Here is a 19,599-nt window from a genome sequence, read left to right on the forward strand (position 1 = left end):
ACTCCAAGGTCCCGCTGGCTGTCCTTCCTGCCACACATCTCATGCACTTTTCCTTCTGCCTGAGATGCTCCCCCACCCCGTTTCCACATGAATGACTCCTTCTCACGTGCAGCACCCATCCCACCACCACACCGCCCTGCTAGAGGTGCTGCCCTCCCTGGGACCCTTGCTCTTGATCTCGCTGTGGCCACGACCCTGGGCAACCCATGAAAATCTGTTTCCCCTCCTTCTCAACAGGTCCTGATTTTAATCTTCGATGCACTTAGCTAGGAAACTAGCTCTCCGAGCCTCTCTTGTAGCTACATGTGGGAGTGGTCCTCACTGGCCTTCCGGATCCTCCCTCTGCCCAGCTCTCCCGTCGGGAAGCGGACCCGGAGCTGTACCCACAGGTGACTTTACTCTCTGGCTTTGGGCTTGGGAGATCAGGGAAAGATGAGCTGAGGTATGGATCCTGTGGTGTCTATGGAGGGGGACAGCTCCTGGTACATGGTCTTGGTGTCTCTCGTTTCCAGTCCATTCGCTCCTCTCATCCCCTTAATCTTGGGTGGGGATGCCCCCACTGCTACTAACTAACCTTGGGTGCTGCATTACCACTTGGAAAACCCAAATTTCTTGTGTGCCCCATTTTTTTTTTTTTTTTTTTTTTTGCTGAGACAACGGGGCTAATAAGCTCTGCCCACGTTGCATGTGATGTCCAAGATGAGGTCCTTAAAAGGAGCTGACTCAATGGGAAGGTCCATCCTTTTGCTCTTCTGCGTCTTTCTTCTTACTGCCTGGAATATGGCTGAGATAGATGGAGCTCAAGCAGCCATTCTGAACCACGAGGATGCCTTGAAAATGGAAGCCAGGCGAGAAGCATGGTGGAACAGAAAGGCAGAGAAGGAGCTGGGGTCCCAGATAACCTTGAAGGCACCGTGTCAGCCCTGAACTGCCAACTTCCAGATATTTTTATGTGAGTGAGAAGCAAATGCCTATCTTGTTTAAGCCACTGCTATTTTATATTTTCTTTTACATGCAGCTGAACTTAATCCGATATACTTAGCTTCCAGAATTGTAGCGATTTCCCAAGTGTTGCTGAATTGAGAGAGAGAGAAAAAAAAGTCTTGCAGGAATGTGCTTGGCAAGTTGAACACCAGGGTGGGTCCAAACGAGCCTCTTCTTCCTGAGGTAACTGCCTCGACGTGTTTTTCCAGCCCTAGCGAGCAGCGGCTCAGTGTCAGGAGCTGGTGTCTCTCTCAGAGAGGCGGAGCTGGAAGTTGTCCGGAATCTGGGCACCTGTCCTGGGCGCCCCGCCGCTTGGCCCCTGCAGAGCACCCAGGCCTGCAATGTCGAATTGACTCCGGGATATCAGTCTGCAGCTCACGGTGTGGTTTCCTTGTGTTCACAGATGGAAATGGAAAACAGGTGCCTGGCCAGGAACCCTCCCAGGCCTTTCTCTCAAAGCCAGTCTCTCCTACAAGCAGCCCTTCCGGCTGGGGGCCTGCAGTTTTTAGGATCACAGACCTCTGAGAACCTTGGGAGGGTCTTGGACCCAGGAAAGCCCAAACAGGCAAACCATCTGCATGCAATCCCCACGCTTCCCTGGCCCAGGCCCACCCAGAACTTCTGACTCTGAAGGCTGGCTCCTTGGATAGCTCCTCTTGGCCGTTCACAGGCATCTGCAATGGACCAGGTCCCCACCACAGCTTTCCCCACCTCCGTACACAGAAAATCCCTCCTTGCAGATGTCTGGGTCAAAATCTCTCCCACCCCACATCAGATCCCTCAGCACATCTTATCAGCTCCACCCTCTACGTGCAGCACCTGACTCCTTTTCCCTACTCGGGTCTGAGGCGCCGTCATCTCCTGCCTGGACCACTGCAGTAGGCTCCCCACCGGGTACCTCTCCTGCCTGGACTATTACAGTAGACTCCTCACTGTAGTCCCTGCTCCCCTTTAGTCTGTCCTTCATGTAATAGCCAGAGGGGTCGTATCAAGACATCTGTCTGATGATGTTCTTCCTCTGTTCAATGTTCTCTACTGGTACCCAACTCAGTCAGAAAGCCAGAGTCCTCTCCCTGGTTCAGAGGCCCTGTGTGATCCACCCTCCCACCACCCTGTCACCTCTCAGACCGCACGCCCTCCTGGTCCCCACGCTCCCACTGCTCTGCCAACCAGGCCTCTTGGCTGCTCGGTGAGCCTGCTTCTGCCTCAGGGCCTTCACACCCACTGTTCCCTCTGCCTGGAATGCTCTTCCCCAGGGGAATCCCCTTGACTGGCTCCCTTCCTTCCTTTGCCTTCTCAGTGAGGCTACCCTACATCACATCACAGCTCTCCCTTCCCCACCCCTTTCCTAGCTGACTTCCCTTCCTTGCTTTATTCTTCTCATCCCTTTCACTATCTTATGCACTACATACTTTAAACGTATTTTTACGTAACTCTTGCACTAGAATGTAACCTCCATAACAGCAGAGATGTTGACTGTTTTGTTTGCTGCCAGGTTGTAGGTGCTCAATAAATACCTGCGAAACCCTCCTGTGAGTGACTGAATCTGGTCCACCCTCCGAGCACCTAATTCGGAGAGAGCCTGTAAGGGTGCTGTGGGCATCTCCTGGACTTGACCACACCCCAGGCATTCCGCCTTCTTTGGGTACCAGCTCTTGATTTTTGCTTTAGAGAGTCACCCCGACTCGCCTCTCCTTGTCCTCATGCCAGCCTCGTGGGAGGAAGCATTTTGCTGAAATGTCAAAACACTGCTGTTCCCATTGTACTGGGTTTGGCAGTGACCTTTTCCCGAAGGCAATGGATACTGGGTTTTCATTTACAATAGTAATTTAGAGCTTCCTTTCAAAAGAATATTTAAGTCTAAAAAAGTAAGTCTAGTTAAAGAAAATTTCAAATAATAGAACAGACGGCCCTGGGATGCTGCAAACATTCCCCTGCTCCAGTGGGGCCCATGTCTACCTCACCTGTGTCTCAGAGCCCGTCCCAGCCCCCGAGGCTCACCCAAGGATCCTCGGGACGGAATGAGACCAGTAAACCCTGGCCCGGTCCACCGGTCCCCGGGCCCTCTGACCAAAGGACACATGCGAACAAGACCTGGCTTCCGTGCGCTTCTTCAGAACTCTCCTCTCTGCTGGTGAAGGCCAGCGAAGACCCTGCTCGTCTCCAAAGGTCCCCCAAACCCAGGGTTTTCCCAATGGCTTTGAACATGTGTTGAGAATTGAGGCCACATCTTGACTACTATGCCTTGGGACCAGGCCCCTTGGGCATTTGACACTTCTGAGTGACAGCTCAAGGAGGTGTGTCAAATGCATGTAGGGAAAGGAAACACGCACAGGCAGCCCTCCCTGAATGGCCTTGCAATTAGGAAACAGGACAAGCCGTCCCTCTTCTGTGCTGCGTCCCGCACCGACTCCCTCAAGCAGACCCTAATTAGGATGGACGGCTGCTTTCCACCCTGGGACTGGAAGAAAGCCTGGAAATTTTCTTAGTCGCAAAGTCTCCAGCCCCGAGAACCATCGGAACTGCCGTACGGATGAGCAGAAAATAGCAGATGATAAATTTTTTAGGACCACCCTCTGCGTGCCAGTTGTCGCAGACTGTGAGATAATGTGGTGGCCTTTTTGGGAACATGCATTATTGATCTGGGTCTGTCTAGTGGTTTATAAAAAGCCCCCTCCCCCCACTGCCACCTTCCCATCCCTCACCTCCTGGAGGAAGGCAGCCTCCTTCAAAAGCCAGTCCTGCCGCTGGAGGGGCTGGCTTATGAGTGGAAGGGAGGATACGCAGACACCGATCTATGCAAGTTAGTGCTTCGAGGTGGGAGCTGACAGATGCCACGGGAAACCAGGGCTCTGAACCTACCATCCACCGTATCCACTTCCTGAAATTTATCTTTCAGAAACACTTTCTATCTTTGGGTGTGCAAAGACGTGTGTATAAAGACACTTCTGGCAATGGTATGTACTGGTGAAAACTAACAAAAAAACACACTAACAATCTATAATAATAAAGGCATAATATGCTAATTAGACCAGACGTCTTTCCGGACGACCTTCTGGATGCAGCCGGGGCTTCGAGGGCTGAGGTAAGCCGCCACAGCTGCAAGTGCTGAGCCCCTTGCAGGAATTTTGTGCATCGGGCCTCTAGTCTAGAAACAGCAGCCATCCCAGGAGACTGGTTAAGCAGAGCAGTGGTTAAGACCATGGGCTCTGAGTTCAAATCCTGTTTAGCCATGTTCTAGTTGTGTGACCTTGGACAAGAAACTTCATTTCTCTGTGCCTTTGTCCCTCTATCTATAAAACAAAGAGAATGAATCTATGCATTCAGGTAAGACATGGTTTTCTTTGCTCTCCTCTCTCCCATGTCCTCATCACACTCACTTTTCCTATATTTGCACATCCTATTGGTTTTGAGAGTCACAGAGGCAGACTTACAATCAGATTCAGGCATGAGGCTCAGTTAGATCATGTTGCTGCAGCAAAAATGTGTTGTTCCTAAAATGAGTATTCACTCACTCACCCTAGTTCAGGCCAAAAATTCAGAAGTCATCTCGAAGCCCTCTTTTCCTGAACCCCCGACCTCTAACCCATCCACCACTGTCCCGCCCCTCCCTCTGCTCTGCTCCGGTCCCAGCTTCCATCATCACCTGCCCAGTCACTGCACCGGCCTCCAAATGGGTATCCCCATCTCTGCTCTTATTCTCTGCAATCTAATTTCAACATCAAGTCAGAGGGATCCTGTTGGAACCTAAGGTAGACATGGACCTCCCCTGCTTAAGGTCCCCGATCCATGTCTGTTTCACTAAGAGTGAAACTCAAAACCTTCACCATGCCCACAAAGTGCCTGTGACCTGGTCCCTTCGACTCCTGGCCTCATGTCTCTCCATTTACATATACCCCAGCTAGCTCCACTACCGCTCACAACATTCCCTCTGTCCCTACCCACCCAGCTCATTTCTAACTCCGTACTTTGCCTCTTCCATTCTCTCTGCCTGGAACGATCCTTCCCCAGTCCCGAGGCTCCCAGGACAGTGCACTGCACAGCGGATGCTTAATACAGATCTGCTGAGTGCATGAAAGAGCGTCCAGGGGGCCCTGAATTCCCACACATAACTAGGACCAAGTCACTCGAGGGGGCCCCTGAGGCAAGACCAAGGTGCTCTGAAGCCCAGGTGCTACCTGCATGCGCTCGTTGCAAAATTCTGCTGGAAACAACACTCACTTCCCTATGGCTGAGGTCCGCAGATGCCCTATGGTTATCAACCACGAGGCATGCTAAATGGTGCCAGGGAGATAGGGATCATGTCTGTCAATCTGTCAATAAAAGCTCTGGGCTCCGATTACTTCCTGGCTGCACTGATAAGCTCCCTGTGAAAAATCTATACTTGTGATCATTAATACAAATCATTACAAGGAGTGACTTGGATTTATATAAATCACCCTCTCTTGGCAGTTAAAAGACTGATTCATGTTTTTAATAACCGATCCAAAGGGTGTAGATTTGTAGTTGGATCTTCATCACAATCTTACATTTGGTTGCAAAGGCTTGTCCAGTAACCCTTTAATTTGATTGCCTCCAGTGATATTTGGTTGTCCTTTGGGAGTGGGCAGAGGCTAAAGGCCAAACCCTCACCTGGTCAACTACTGGCACTCCTTACCACCACCCAGGAGAGCCTCCGAGGTCTGGCTCTATCCCGCTCTCCAATCTCATTTCCTTCATCCCTTTCCCAGGCGCCAGCCACATCTGTCTCTTTGGCCCTGCCTAAGGGCCCTTTGCACATGTTGTTTCCTCTGCTTAGAAGGCTCCCCCAGCCCCTCCAGATATTTACAATACACAGTAGTATTGATGATGAGAAGGAAAATCTAACTTACAGGAGAAGGAAAATGCGCAAGGCTCGTGTGCTGTCCAGAACGGCTGCCACAAGCCACAAATGGCTATGGGCACCTGAAAGGTGACTAGTCCTAACTGAGATATGTTCTAAGTGTAAAACACATGCCAGATTTTGAAAACAATATGAAAAATGTAAAATACCTCATTAATGGTTTTTTCTATCGATTACATGTTGAGATGATACTACAGGTACAGTGGGTTAAATAAAATGTTATTAAAATTAATTTCACCAGTTTCTTTTTTACTTTGTAAGAAATGTAGCAATTAGAAAATTTTAAATTACTTATGTTATCTGCATTTACGGCTGGCATTATAATTTAACAGGGCAGCGCTGGTATAGGATTTGATGTAGAGAAATGGAACCAAGAAAATCAGTAAATTCAACAGGGAGAAAACACAAGATAAGGAGAAAGGTTTCCACGTGGGAGAGCCTCCAAGGTGAGCTGCAAACGGAAATGGAGATGGAGCCAGGGGAGAAGAAAGGCCAAGTCAGACTCTCTGGAGGCCTCACTCTCGGTGGCCTCATTTATGGGGTCTCTTTCCCATGCAAATGAAGCCACCCACAGCTTGGGTGGAGGGACCATGTCTTGTTTAGGAGGGTAGGGGGGATGGTTTATACAGTAAACCAAAGGGGCGACCCAGGAGTGGCTGGTGTGGAATAAAGGGGAGGTGTGGAGGCCCTGAGCTGGAGAAGCCCGTGGGCACAGCCCTTGCCGGGCCTGCCATCCGTGTAAATGTTCTAAACGAGGCAAGCGCCCCTGTCCTCACCCGCTCTGCCTGGAGCCCACAGTGCTGCGTGGGGAGGAAGTGCAGGACCAGAGACGGCCCAGCTCGTCCTCCGGAGACAACATCTCTGTGAACTGGGTGGGGTCACTGCCAATAGGGATGGCTTCCTGCCCCTGGATGCCACCCAGGAAAGCTGAGCCTCACAGCTGCTGAGGTGGGTGGAGCAGGGGTTCACACATGTATGTGTGTACTCGTATGCATGGGAGGGTGGTTCCTTCTTCTGTTCAGTGTCAGCACAAACATTACCACCTTCGAGAGCTCCTCCCCTGATTACCAATCCAAAGCAGCTCCGACCACCGTCCCATCAGGCACAGCGCCCTCTTCAGTTTCACCGGAGCACTGCTCCTTCTTGAAGTTAATTAATTAGTTAATTAATTAATTAATTTTTTAAGCCCTGACTTTGACCCTGGCCTGACCACTGGGCACAGAAGCTCAGGCAGGAGAGCAAGTGTGACAGGGCAGGACAAAGCCTCGCCTCCGCCAGGAAGGCCCAGAATGACACGGAGTCCGATGGCTTTCAGTCCCTCTTTCCAGCTGTGGAACCCCCTTCACTCTCTTCATTTTAAAATACTATAAAACGGCTATTATGATAATACACACAGGCTTATCTAATGAAATAGTGCATGTGAAACTGCTTTACAAAATATCCAGCACCATAAAACCCAAGGAACCACGGCCATCACTTTATTTTACATGTGAACCTGCAGTCGCCCTGATGATCTGTCTCCCTCCCTCCGTGAGAGCAGGCATTGTGCCTTCCTCACTCATTCCTGAAGCTCCAGGCCCTGGAACCATGCCTGGCACATGGCAGGTACTCAACAGAAATCAGAGGAAAATATGAACTGGTCTTAATGTGGCTTCTTCAGAAGCGTTTGGAGAAATCCAGGAAGGGTTTTGCATTAGGAAAAGGCTGGAGACCTCACCTTGCGAGTCCACAGGTGTGGGCCACCCCTATGACTTGGTTAAGTCCACTAAGTGAACTCTACAGCTTGACATGTAGATGGCCCTGGGACCCCAGGTAGGCGCCACCTGCTGGCCGGGTTCTTACCGAGCTCGACGTCCTGGTCATCTGTGAGCACCAGGATGATGTTGGGGCGGATATTTCTGCGGTCCCTCTGGAACCTGCCTTTCAGCCGGTGGTGCGACAGGAAGGCGGAGCTCCCGCTCAGCAGAGGGAGGACAGAGGCAGAGAGCGAGAGCAGGCACAGCAGGAGGCCGGGGCGGGCCATTTTACGTTTCTGCTGATCTGTCGCTTCTTGCAGGAGGCAGGAGTCTGGAGCTGCGCCTGGTGGACTTGTTTCTTTGCCCTCTTCCCTCTCCGCTCACGGATCTAAAGGAGCAGGAAGAGAAGCAGGTCAATCTTTCTGTACGGCTGCGACTGCTCAGACTTGCATAATGAGGCGCACGATGGCCTCTGGCACGGACAAGGACAGTTTATCTGATCAGGGAGGCTCTAGCCGAGCAAACATCTAACACGGCTCAAGTGACAAGAAAAGTTATTTGCAATTTGCTCAGGCAACAGGCCGGTGGGGAAGCCTCCAGTGACCACTTCTGCAGCCAGAATTGTCCCCTGGACCCGCGGGCGGCTGGATGTGCTGGTGGCAGCTCAAGGCCCAAATCCGATGGTCAGCCGGTCACTGAACCACTCAACCACTTCCACAGACAGAGCACCTCCAGAGAAAGGAAGGAAGCAGCCCGCTTTGGGGGAGCAGATATTTCTGGCCATCTCTTCTCAGCGGGCAGACAGAGGGGGCTGTAGCCGGCTCCCAGGCAGCCGTTGGCTCAGAGAGGGGCCGAGACAGCAGGGCGGGAGTGGCGCCCATCCATGTTGGGCTGGACGACTCCCCATGCGTCAGCCCCGACTCCATCACTCACCAGCTCGGCTTCCCCATCAGTAAGCCAGTGGGGAACAGGGGAGACACAGCTGTTATTAGAACCTGATGCAGTTGGGATGTGTGTGAAGGCCCCCTGCCAACACCAGAGCTGGGCAAGTTATTCATATTAGTTTTAGGTTGTAGAATAAACAGAATGACAGAAGAGCTGTCACATTCCACTGTGACCTCAGTCAGCCCCCCATCCCACCACACCCCAGATCAGGTCACACGCAAAGCTGGGGGACGGGCGGTGGGAGGGTGAGCTTGGCTCAGGCAGGTCTCTGCGGTCATTTTTCTATTTCTTGAGGAAATGAGCCTTCAAGTCCTGTCCAGATAGAGACTTTCGGTCTCATTTATTTAAGGAGAGCGAGAGAGTGCGTTTGTGTGTGTGTGTGTGTGTGTGTGTGTGTGTCTCTGTGTGTGTGTGTGTGTGTGTGTGTGTGTGTGTGAGAGGAGAGAGAGAGAGAGAGAGAGAGAGAGAGAGAAAGAGAGAGAGAGAGAGAGCGCGCGCAAACAGACATGTTGAGAGGAAACCAAGCTTGATGGAGTCAGGCTGAGTCACCGTCCTTGTGACCTTGAAGGACCATGGGGAACCCCACCCCAAAGTCAAGGCTCAGGGAACTCGGCAAGGGCCCCAGTTTCTGCAGAGTGGAATGTTGCCTTCATTTCTCCTTGGGACTACAAAAGCCTCTTAAGGGGTCTCCTCCCTGTCCCCACCCTTGGCCCCCTTCCATTATCCCCAGGACAGCCAGTGTGAATTTCCGAAAACGGAAATCAGGTCATACCACTCAGTGAGGCACTCATGGACAAAATTGAAGGGGCACTCACTCCAGGTTGTACAAGTGCAAGGCACTCATCTCACCCTTGACCCTGTCACTTTCTTGCTTAGACCTTCCCCTGGCTTCTCAGGGCTCAGGCAATAAAATGCAAACTCCCCACCAGGGTCACCATGGCCTATGTGACCCAGCCCCTGCCCACGTTTCCCCCTTCATCTCAATTGCTCTCTTGCCCCACTGGCTTCTTTCTGTTGCTTGGACAAGTCAAGCTTGTTCCTGCCCCAGGGCCTTTGCACTTGCTCTTCCTTAAACTTGAAAGAGTCTTTCCCCAGATTTTGTATGATGGATTCATTCACCTCTGACGAATCTTGGCACAAGTGTCACCTTCTCGGAGAGGCTGCACTGACCACCTATCTAAAGTGGTGCCTGCCCCCACCCGAGGCATTCTCTGTATTGTATAACCTGTTTTATTTCCCTAAATTCCTACTACAACCGGCAATTGTCTTATTTATTGCCCAATCCCTTCCCCCACCCCGACCCTGTCCCCACCCCCATGAAGGGTCAGCTCCATGAGGACAGGAAGTGGGCCTGTGTTGATCACAGCTTTGTCCCCAGCACCTGGGACTGTACTTGGCACATTGCAGGTGCCAAATACATATTCAAATAAATAAAGCAGTGGAGGTTTGGTTAAGGTCCTCTGAGCTCTGCTGTGCTGGCAGGGCTGTACAATAACCTGGGTCCCGAGGCTCAGTGGCTCAGAGGCCTCTGTCAGCAATGCCCTCCCCATCACCCTTCCTGGCTGCCAAGGAGGAGTGGGCTACTCTGTGGCTGAAAAGACCCCAGGAAGGGTCCAGGGGTGGCTGATCTTTGTCCCCTGACCCATTCTCCACCCTGCTGGGTGCCCCAGGAAGCAGAACTCTGCAGACTGCATCTCTGGCTTCCTGCTGGTTCCGCCAGTGGAAGCCCTGCGGGAGGCTGCAGGGCAGGAGGAGATGGGCAATCAGCATCCTTACTCTCCTCTGCTCCCTCTGCAGCAGGAAGTGGCTCCCAGCCCCGTTGCTCTCCAGTCTGGCAGCAGTTCCAGCCAGGGCCCCTCCCAGCTCCAGCTTTCCCCCAGTTCTGGGTGTCTGCCCCCCTCTTGCCTCTCCGAGCCTGGGGTAGTCATGTCTCCCTCTCTTGCTAGTTCCCGAGAGCTGCACCATTCCTTGTCTGCTCCCTGTCCCCTGCTCCCTAGCCTGCCTCTGAGAACAGTGCCTTCAATCCCTTCTCCCTAAGGGAGCAGGGGCAGGCTCCACACAGGGCTCCCCGCCTCAGGGGCCTCCGACAGGACATCACATTATCAGGGCAGCTGACAGAACCGTGAGTTTCATGGGACTGGAGGACAAGCACCGACTTCCATCTTCATCCCTAGAATCTGCTGAAACACACGTTTCTTGGCAGCCAGAGCCCTTGCATCCGCTGTGTCCTGGGCACCTGCTTGGTGCCATGTCGTGTGCCGGCTAAGACGTGGACTTTGGAGTTACTTGCTGGGTGACCCTGGGCAAGTAACTTAAAAACACCTCCGTGTCTCAGTTTCCTCATCATAAAATGGGTGAAAGGGATTAAGGAGTTAATAGAGTGCTGAGACCAGGAGTGCTGGCACATGGTATTAACCGGAACACACCGCTGGCAGAGTGAACTGTTGTTAGATTATTATTGTCACTGCAGCCGGGTCTTGCGTCAGGCACTCTGTTCACAGCATCTTGGTCAATCCCCACACCTCCTGCCTCACACAGGTACTAGTATTATCCCCATTTTACAGGTGAGAACAGGTGGGCCTAACTGTCCTGTGATGATCCCGAGAGAAAGTGACAGAGACGGGGTTTGGCCTCTGCTCTCCCTGCTCAGCGTGGGCCCTTCACCATTAATCTCAAGTATCCCAGCTTCTTCCACTCAAATGCCCCCACCCTGATTTCTGCCCTTCCCGCACAGTCCTTCCATTATTTGCTTCCTGCGCTTCTTTAAATGACCTCATTTGAAAATAAAAACACAAGTACATGATTCTGAAAAAGGAAACGTTGTATCCAAGGATAAATGGAAAATCAGCAAACCTTCTCCGTAGCATGGAACCACACAAACAAAGTCAAAGAAAACAGATCCAGTGTTAACGCGGTCTAACAGCATCTAGTTCACGTTGAAGGCTCCGCGGCCAGCCCTGTGCTCGCCTGTTCTTGACCCGGCCCTCTCTATTTAAGGGAGATTAGCAGGTGTTAAAGGTGTCAAAGCATATTAGCACCATCTCTCCTGGAGGTAATGGAAGGCTTTGGAGGGGTGAAAAGGAGGCAAGCTCTAGCCATCTAAAGAGTCCCTGAAGTACCCCAGGTCATGGGGTCCTCAAATCATGCTGTTTATGGGTCCATGTACCCCTGGAAAACACACCAGGATGCTTTGTGCTTTGCACACCCATTAAAATGCACCTTCATGTTCCTTCAGGTTGACATCGAGGGATAAAGTATCAAAGAGAATTGCCATGGGATGCCCTACAGACAGCAACTCTCTTATACCAGAAACAGTAACAGCAAATGCTTATTGGGAGTTTGCAATGCTTCAACTCGTTTCATCTGCACATCCACCCACGGATATGACACCCATGTTATGAACGAGGAAGCTGAGGCCCAGAGAGAAAAACACACTTTCCCATGATCACATGCTCAGTAAATGGCAGAGACCGGGTCTGGCTTGAGTGAGCCTGCTCAACCAGAACCTCCCTGAAGTAGATCTCTGGGCAAGTTCCTCAGTCCCCTAGCCTCAGTTTCCATATTTGCTAAGTGAAGGAGTAGGTGGCCACCAGGTGCCCCGGGGCCTTTTTGGCCCTGGGCCTGTGATGTGAGGTCCAGGGGAGCTGGGAGCTGCAGCCTGCATTGGGAGCCCTGGGCCAGATGGTGGGTGGAGCTGGGAATGTGTGCAGGGCACCCGTGTTGGTCTTAGCAACCCCGGCCCCCCTTTCTGGGCAGCTAAAGCCCACCCGTCAGGATGCTCCTGCTCTGGATGGAAGTCAAAGCTCTGCGACCGGAGAACAGGAGCGAATTATTTCATCAGAGCAAGTCATCAATGGGCCGATTTTTGATGAATTCCCCGGCTCCGACTTCCCCTGGCCTTGTGCCCGTCTCTCTCCAGATGCCGAAGGAATCAATTAAAAATGACACAAGGGATTCTGCCTCCATTTTTCTCCTTCTGGGTAAAAGATTCAAAGTCGCTGACCCGAGAGAGGATCTGGTGAATCCGTACAGATGACCGTTGTTCTGTCCGTCTCACGGACACCCCCTCTCATCCCACCAGCTTGTGGCAGGCAGGGTCCATCCAGCCCCTTCGCTTCCCCCGGTGTTTTCTCACAGACCTTCTTCCCAGACCAGAATGACATTTCCGGAAACGCCTAACGCCCCAAGCATTGGGAAACATCTCCCTACTTCTGGATCTATCTGCCCATCTGCAGAGAGGAGCAGGTCTTAGGGTGACGACAACCCCCAGTCCTGCATACCACAGCTTTGGGGAACACCCAGGACCTCCCCCAGGCCTGTCCAGAAAGACTCAGATAGCTGTTTTCCTCTGAGGATCCCCGAATCCAACCAGAGCAGTCAAGAGGAGGTTGGAAATGACCAAGCAGCTGAGGGGGTGGGAGAGGAAGTGGCCAGAGGCAGAACAAGGCATTGACCAGACAGGAGAACTCACATGGGAGGTGGGAAGAAAGGGAAGTGTGGGGCGTGCAGAGATGCCCTGTGTGCTGGAGCCTCTGCTACAGACTGGGAGACCCTCCTAGGTGGTCCAGAGAGCCTGGGCACTTATGTCTTCCTTCATTTACTTTACAAATATTTGTTTAGGGCCAAATATGCGTGAGGCACAGTGTTAGGTGGTAGGATAATCCTGCCTGGATTATTACAGCCTCCTAACTGGTTTCCCTGCTTCCACCCACATCTCCTTCCATCAAGCAGCCAGAAGGAACCTGTTAAAAAAGGCCATCTTCCTCCTCTGCAAAGCCTTCAATGGCTCCCATCTCATGCAGAATAAACCTCTCAAATCCTCCAAAAGGCTTACAAGATTATACACAGTTGGCTCCATCCCCTCTCTGACTTCATCACCTTTTACTTTTCCCCTTGCCCACTCAGCACTATCCACACATGGCCTCCATGATATTCCTCAAAACATGCCACCCCAGGGCCTTTGCACGTTCTGCTCCCGGCGCTGCCTAGAGCCTTCACCCAGATGTCTTCATGGCCCCTTCCTCACCTCCTTGAGGTGAAAACTGAAATCTCTTCCCTCCCCAGGAGCATTAACCACTTCTGACTAGATATTTCTTTCTGGCTTTCCTAGACTAAAACATTAGCTTCCTAAGGGCAAAGATTTTTGTCAGCTTTGTTCACATCTGCTTCCTGTATCACCAACACCTAAAACAGTGCTTAAGACAGCCGATACTCAAGATATTTACTGACTCAGCAAAAATGTTCTCCCTCCTGGTTATAGTACTCCAGTTGTAATTGGGGGCACTGCCGCTCCCTTATTCTGATAATGTACAGTTTGAATGTAGGGTGGAACATGTGACCCAGGTGGAGCCAATCAGCACATTCCATCTCTCTAGCTCCAGTGATTGGCCCAGAGATAGACATGTGACCAAGGCCAGGCCAACCAGAGGGAGGGAAGAAATTATAGAGGGGGCTGCTGGGTGCTGGCAAGGGGGTGAACCCAGCTTCAGTATCAGCTGGAGCCTGAGAGGGGATGCTGGTGACACTAGGCTGAACCAAGTAGCCAGCCACAGGCTAAAACAAGTGCCCCTTGTTGCTTAAGCTTGTCTGAGCTGGGGCTGTCATTTGCAAAAGGAAGCATCCAGACTTACACAATAAACTCCCAAATATAATAGTGATGAAGAAAAACTAAAATTTACGGTGTGTTTATCTTGGGCTCTGCCCTATTTTCAGCACTTTTCCTGTGCTAACTCATGTCAGCCTCACAACAACATTATGAGTAACAGATGAGCAAACTGAGGCATGGAGCAGTCCAAGAACTTGCCCAAGGTCACACTGTGGTAGGCAGTTAGACAGACAGGAGCAGAGCAAGGACCATGGGCCAGATAACAGGTCACCAGGCCGGAAAGCCCTGGGTGTCTAGCAATGGACAATCAACTGCAGGGTGGAAACTTGCCCAAGGTGACCATTCCTCCCCTAGTACATGATATGGATGGTCATGAGGTTTGGACCCCCTGACCTTTCCTCCCTAGAGATAACACGTAGGCCTCAGCTGTATTTCAGCTCCAGGCCCAGATAAGCAGCAAAACTAGACAAGAGCCACCAAGGCTGACCTCAGGACCAGCTGCACTGGACAATGACCCCTGCCCTGGTGCCGACCAGTCCATCAGTGGAGACCTAAACCGTAAAAGGACAAACCTAGAAAGCTGCTGAATATTCTACTGAGATCTTCTCCTGGGACCGCCCCTAAAATCTCCGCCCTTAAAACCCTTAGAAGGGAAGACCCAGCTCGCCCTCCCTCCTGGGATAGCGCAAAGCCTTTCTCTCACCTCTAGCCCTCCCTGTCCCTCCCACCCCCCAAGAGTGTCACCTTTGTCTTCCTCACTTCTAAGCTCCAAGGGCCCTTCCTTAGCCTCTACAACTTGTTTCCTAAGCTCATTTTTTCTCCAAATTACTTCTTCCACCTCTGTGATTTTATAAATAAACTGGAGGCCTGGTGCACGCATTTGTGCACGGGTGGGGTCCTTCGGCCTGGCTGGCGATCGGGGCAATCGGGGCAGGCCAGCTGCAGGGGGGAAGGGTGGGGGGGGGACCGACCGCAGGAGGTTGGCCAGCTGTAGGAGGGTGGCTGTGGGAGCGCAATGACCACCAGGGAGCAGATCATGCACTGAGCATCTGCCCCCTGGCGGTCAGTGCATGTCATAGCGACCAGCTAGTCATCCAGTTGTAACGGTCACTTAGGCTTTTATATATATACTAGTAGCCCTGCGCATGAATCCATGCGTGAGTAGCTCACTGCCGCTTGCCTCAGGGGGCCGCCCGGCCCACCGCCGCTCATAGCTCACTGCCCCGCCCTCCTGTAGCTCTCCAAGGCTGGTAGCTCACTGCCCCGCCCTCCTGCTGTTTGGTCGTTATGTGTCACGGTGTAATGCCATTTGCACATTACTTCTTTATTATATAGGATAGGTGATGTTCTCTTCTAGTTTGAGTCTTGGCTCTGAATTCTTTCCTAGCCACAAGTCAAGACTCTAGGTGGCTGAAGCCACGGGTCTAGCACCTGGTGCCGTGGTTCCTGCCACCCACACCACCACCACTTGAGTGCTGAATACCATCCCTTGACCCCCCCTCACCCGCCTCTCTCCTCCCTTCCTTGTGCCTTGGGAGGTCCACTTGGATGGATCACATTAATGGGCTCTGTACTCTCTGCCTCCTGGTAGGGAGAATGGGGAGAGAGAGGGGCTGGGTACTTCCCAGATGCCCTCCTTGGCCCCTTAGTGGGGAATGACCACATCCTGCCATTGCTTTACTGAGGGCCGCAGCTCCAGTGGGTGGCCCTCTCCCTACCGTCCCCAGCCCCAGGTCTGTGTTACTCATTTTCTTACACTCTGCTCACACTTTAGTTGGAGGGCACCATCTGTTTCCTGCAGCACTGACACAGCAAGCAGACAGCACAGCTGAGATCTGCACCCAGACTTCTGACCCCAGAGCCATCTCCGGACTCTTACGCTCACCAGGAAAGCAATGAGTGATACAAGAGGCTGAGGTTAAGTGTGTTGCACAAACAGGAAGAAGAAGGGGGAAACCGCTGGCTTGGGGGAAGTCAGGGAGGGCTGCCTGGAGGAATCTTCACAGAGTCAAGTTTGAGGAGTCTAAGAGGAACAGAGGTCTGAGGAACCCGCAGGATTTGGGTAGACCCTGAAGAAATGGGTGGAGTACAGGGTGCCTCAGGGAGGGGAAACAGCTCCAGTAAACAGCAGGCAGTGGGAGGGGTGGAAATGTGTGGTCCTGAATCTCAAGCCCAGAAGTTGTCTAGACAAGGGATGACACACACACATCTGTTAAACCTTACACTCCCCTGGTGTCTCCCCTTCTTCCTGGCCACAGGTTTGTTTTTTTCAGCCTCCTCTCCTCCTCCCCAGGGCTGTCAAAGAAAGCACGGCAGCTCCTGTAACCTACAGGCCACCAACTCCCCGTCTCCCTTGCCCAGGTCCAGGGCATCTGGTGGCTCTTGGAATTCCAGCTGGAGGCAGAGAACCAAGCCAGCTCTCAAGAGCAAGACAGGGGGCAAGAAAAGGGTCCTTCGGAGGGAGGAGAATAAGATCAGATTTCAAGACAAGGGCTCAGGATCTGGAAAGGAAATTAGGGCATAAAGAGAAGGGCTTAAGAACCAATTAGTCCACATGCAGCAAGAAATCCTCAAACGCCTACTGTGTGCCAGGCACAGTTCTTGGTGCCTCAGATCAAACGGCGGGGGTCGGGGTGGGGTGGGGTGGAGGGAAGAAGTCCCTGCCCTCATGGAGGTGAGATTCTAAGGAGTCCCATGTATCAAAACCTGGGATCGAAAGACTCCAGCTAAAGGCGAGAAGGGTCAGAAAACAGGACTGAAGTAACGGCAAACCACAGGTGAACAGTCAGGCCGGGGCCATGGATTTTCTATATGGATATATAGTCAGAGCTCAAAGGAAGTTTAGAAACAAGATATTCAAAGTCTGGGGAAGTTGAGCATCACAAGGTTTTGCATGTCAAGTGAGTGGGTGTCTGAGAGGCCATATAATTCACACGCTCAAATGTCTGAGCATCTGCTATGTGCTATGCACTGTTTCATGGCCAGTGGGAATAAACCAGACACCACTCTCTGATCTCATGGAGCTGACAGGCGTAGAGAAGGGGTTGGGGGCAGCTGGAGCCAGACTGCCTGGGTTTGAATTGTTACTCCACTGCTTCCTAGTTGTTGGGCAGGTAATTTAACCTCTTGTGGCCTCAGAACCTCCACCTGTAAAGTGGCACCAATAACCGCCCTGGTAGAGCTGTGAGGATGAAATTGCTTAATACTGTGAAGCCTTTGTAACAGAGCTGTATACAGTAAGCACTCCATAAATGCTGGCTTTGGGCCACCCAGCATTTTCTCACTCTACTTTCTGTAACCGTGCCCAGTTTTTATTTGGGATCTTTTTCTGTCTGATCCATGGTCCCTAAGGTTTAAATTAGGTCCCAGCTACAAAGCTCTAAGGCTAGACCATGGGACCCAGACCTGAGCCAATCAGGACCTTCCAATCTCCCTACCTCAGTGATTGACCAATCTGATTTTTTAATCTAAGCACTGATTAATCTAAGGCCTACTCTTTCCAACTGGCTAATTTATTCCATATCATTCTAACATCAGGTGAGGGAAGACTCTGACTCCATCAATCCTCATGTGGAGTCAGAGCGAAGCCAACACACAGGAGAGAACAGAGCTGTGGAAGGGAATGGTCTTGAAAACACTGGAGACCTGGATCCAGCTAAGCCTGAAGGAGGATTTACCTCTGGGTTCTTGGTTCATTTGTTTGCACCAATAGATCCTTCTATGTCCAACTAGTTTTCTTTGTTTTTACGTCAACTTTCTCAACACTATGACTCTTTAGGGACATGAGTCAAATTCTTTTTTCTCAGGTCACTCCAAGTAGCTCTGTCACTTGCAACCGAATGAGCCCAGATGGTAGAGCAAGGGTGTTGACTCAGGTGGCATCCCAGCCACCTTCTGCCTCTGTATAGAGACATCTGACAACACAGCTTTTGAGTCCTAGGCCTGTGCCCAATTCTAGGGCTTATCAAAGGCAAATTTCCCTCATTCTTATTTGTTAACTGATAAAAGCAGTGCAGAGAAGTGGAAGAAACGTGGTCGTGGGAGTCATGAATTCTGGTCCTGATTCAGCCTCACTTTCAGACTATTCCCTGGATGTGGCCTTCAATTTGGGATGGGTGGAGTCGGACAGGTGGAGAGAGAGCCTTCCATGGGCCCCCTTCCTGATGCAGGCCTCCCTCTGTCACTCCCAGCCTCAACCCAGGTTAATTCTCTTCAGAGCACTCATCACAGCTCGCAATTCCTCGATGCACACTTTCTATTTTGTGGGGGGCTGCTGTTCCCACTGGAAGCTCCACATGGGAGGGGCTGTTTCCTTCTAACCCCACAGTCCCAGGCCTGGCGCAGCCTGGGTCCTAATTCTTCCAGTCAACAAATATTTACTGAGCACCTACCATGCACAGGCCCTATGCTACATGCTGAGGATCCAGAAATGACCATCGTTCATGGATCAGACACCCACATCCTGAGGAGGTGATGCAAGAGAGGGAGGTAGAAATTCTAGTGGGGGGAAGGCTGCAATTTTATATGGGGTGGGGGGCAGCAAAGGCCTCTCTCCAAGATTACATTGGGCAGAGTCCTGAAGGAGGTGAAGGAATGTGCCCTGCAGATATTTAGGGACACAGTGTTCCAGGCACAGGGAAAAGCAAGTGCAAATGTCCTGAGAGAGGAAGGTGCCTGGGTGTTTGAGGAACATACAATGGGCACTGAAAGTGAGGAGGTGGGGTATCCTATGGCCATGTTGGAAAACACAGCAGACTTGGCCAAGTCACAGAGGCCTGGGCATGGCAGGGGGTGAGAGCCTGTGTCACCCCTGCTAGGAAGCGAAACTCCGCGTGCGTCAGATTCAGCCTGTCTGCATCTGCCAAGCTTCTTGTGGCTGGGGTGACCTGAAGGGTGTCCCGACCCCACTCCTCCTCAAAGGACCCAAAGAGGTGACATCAATGGGTCGCTGGCAGGAGGTTCTGAAGGGACCCGAGAAAGGCTTGCCCCGGACGTGGAAGCTAGAGCAACAACCTCCCCTCTTCACTTCAAAGCACGGAATTGCCTCCACCTATCTGCACTGAGAGCATTTCTTCATTCTCACTTAAAAAACAAAACAAAAACAAAACCTCAACACTTCCCTCTGCCCTGTTCTTCAGTAGAAAGGAAGCCACTTACAGCCAAACAGAAGTGGGAACTGATCTGGGGGAAGTGGCCCTAACTTCCCCAGGCCGTCCAGCTGATGTGGAAATGACGCTCTCAGGCTCTGCCCTTTGTCCCCCTGAGCTCAGGGCCACCACGGACAGGGAAGCCACCCAGGAGGGGAAGTCTCATCGGGTGGCCGCTGCCTTGTCTGTGGTGGGAGACTTACGCTGGTGGGGTGCCAGGCCAGGGCTCCGGGTTTGGGAGGGACAGCAACAGGCTGGCTGGGCGGGAGGGGTGCAAACAGCTCCCAACCTGCTAGAGCT

At 52.0% G+C, this 19,599-nt stretch overlaps 1 protein-coding gene across 3 annotated transcripts in view; it reads right to left on the reverse strand.

The window, feature by feature from the left end:
• The window catches only part of SULF2 (sulfatase 2), a 102,223-nt gene that overhangs the window by 68,660 nt on the left and 13,964 nt on the right, over positions 1 to 19,599 (reverse strand). For all 3 annotated transcript variants that reach the window (XM_080685557.1, XM_080685556.1, XM_080685555.1), the window contains exon 2: positions 7,709 to 7,990. In XM_080685557.1, the coding sequence (XP_080541683.1) occupies positions 7,709 to 7,889 (181 nt within the window). In that variant the 5' untranslated portion in view covers positions 7,890 to 7,990. The remainder of the gene's footprint in view (positions 1 to 7,708; positions 7,991 to 19,599) is intronic.

This window comes from Plecotus auritus (assembly GCF_963455305.1).
Source record: "Plecotus auritus genome assembly, chromosome: 8".
Taxonomy (NCBI): Eukaryota; Metazoa; Chordata; class Mammalia; order Chiroptera; family Vespertilionidae; genus Plecotus; species Plecotus auritus.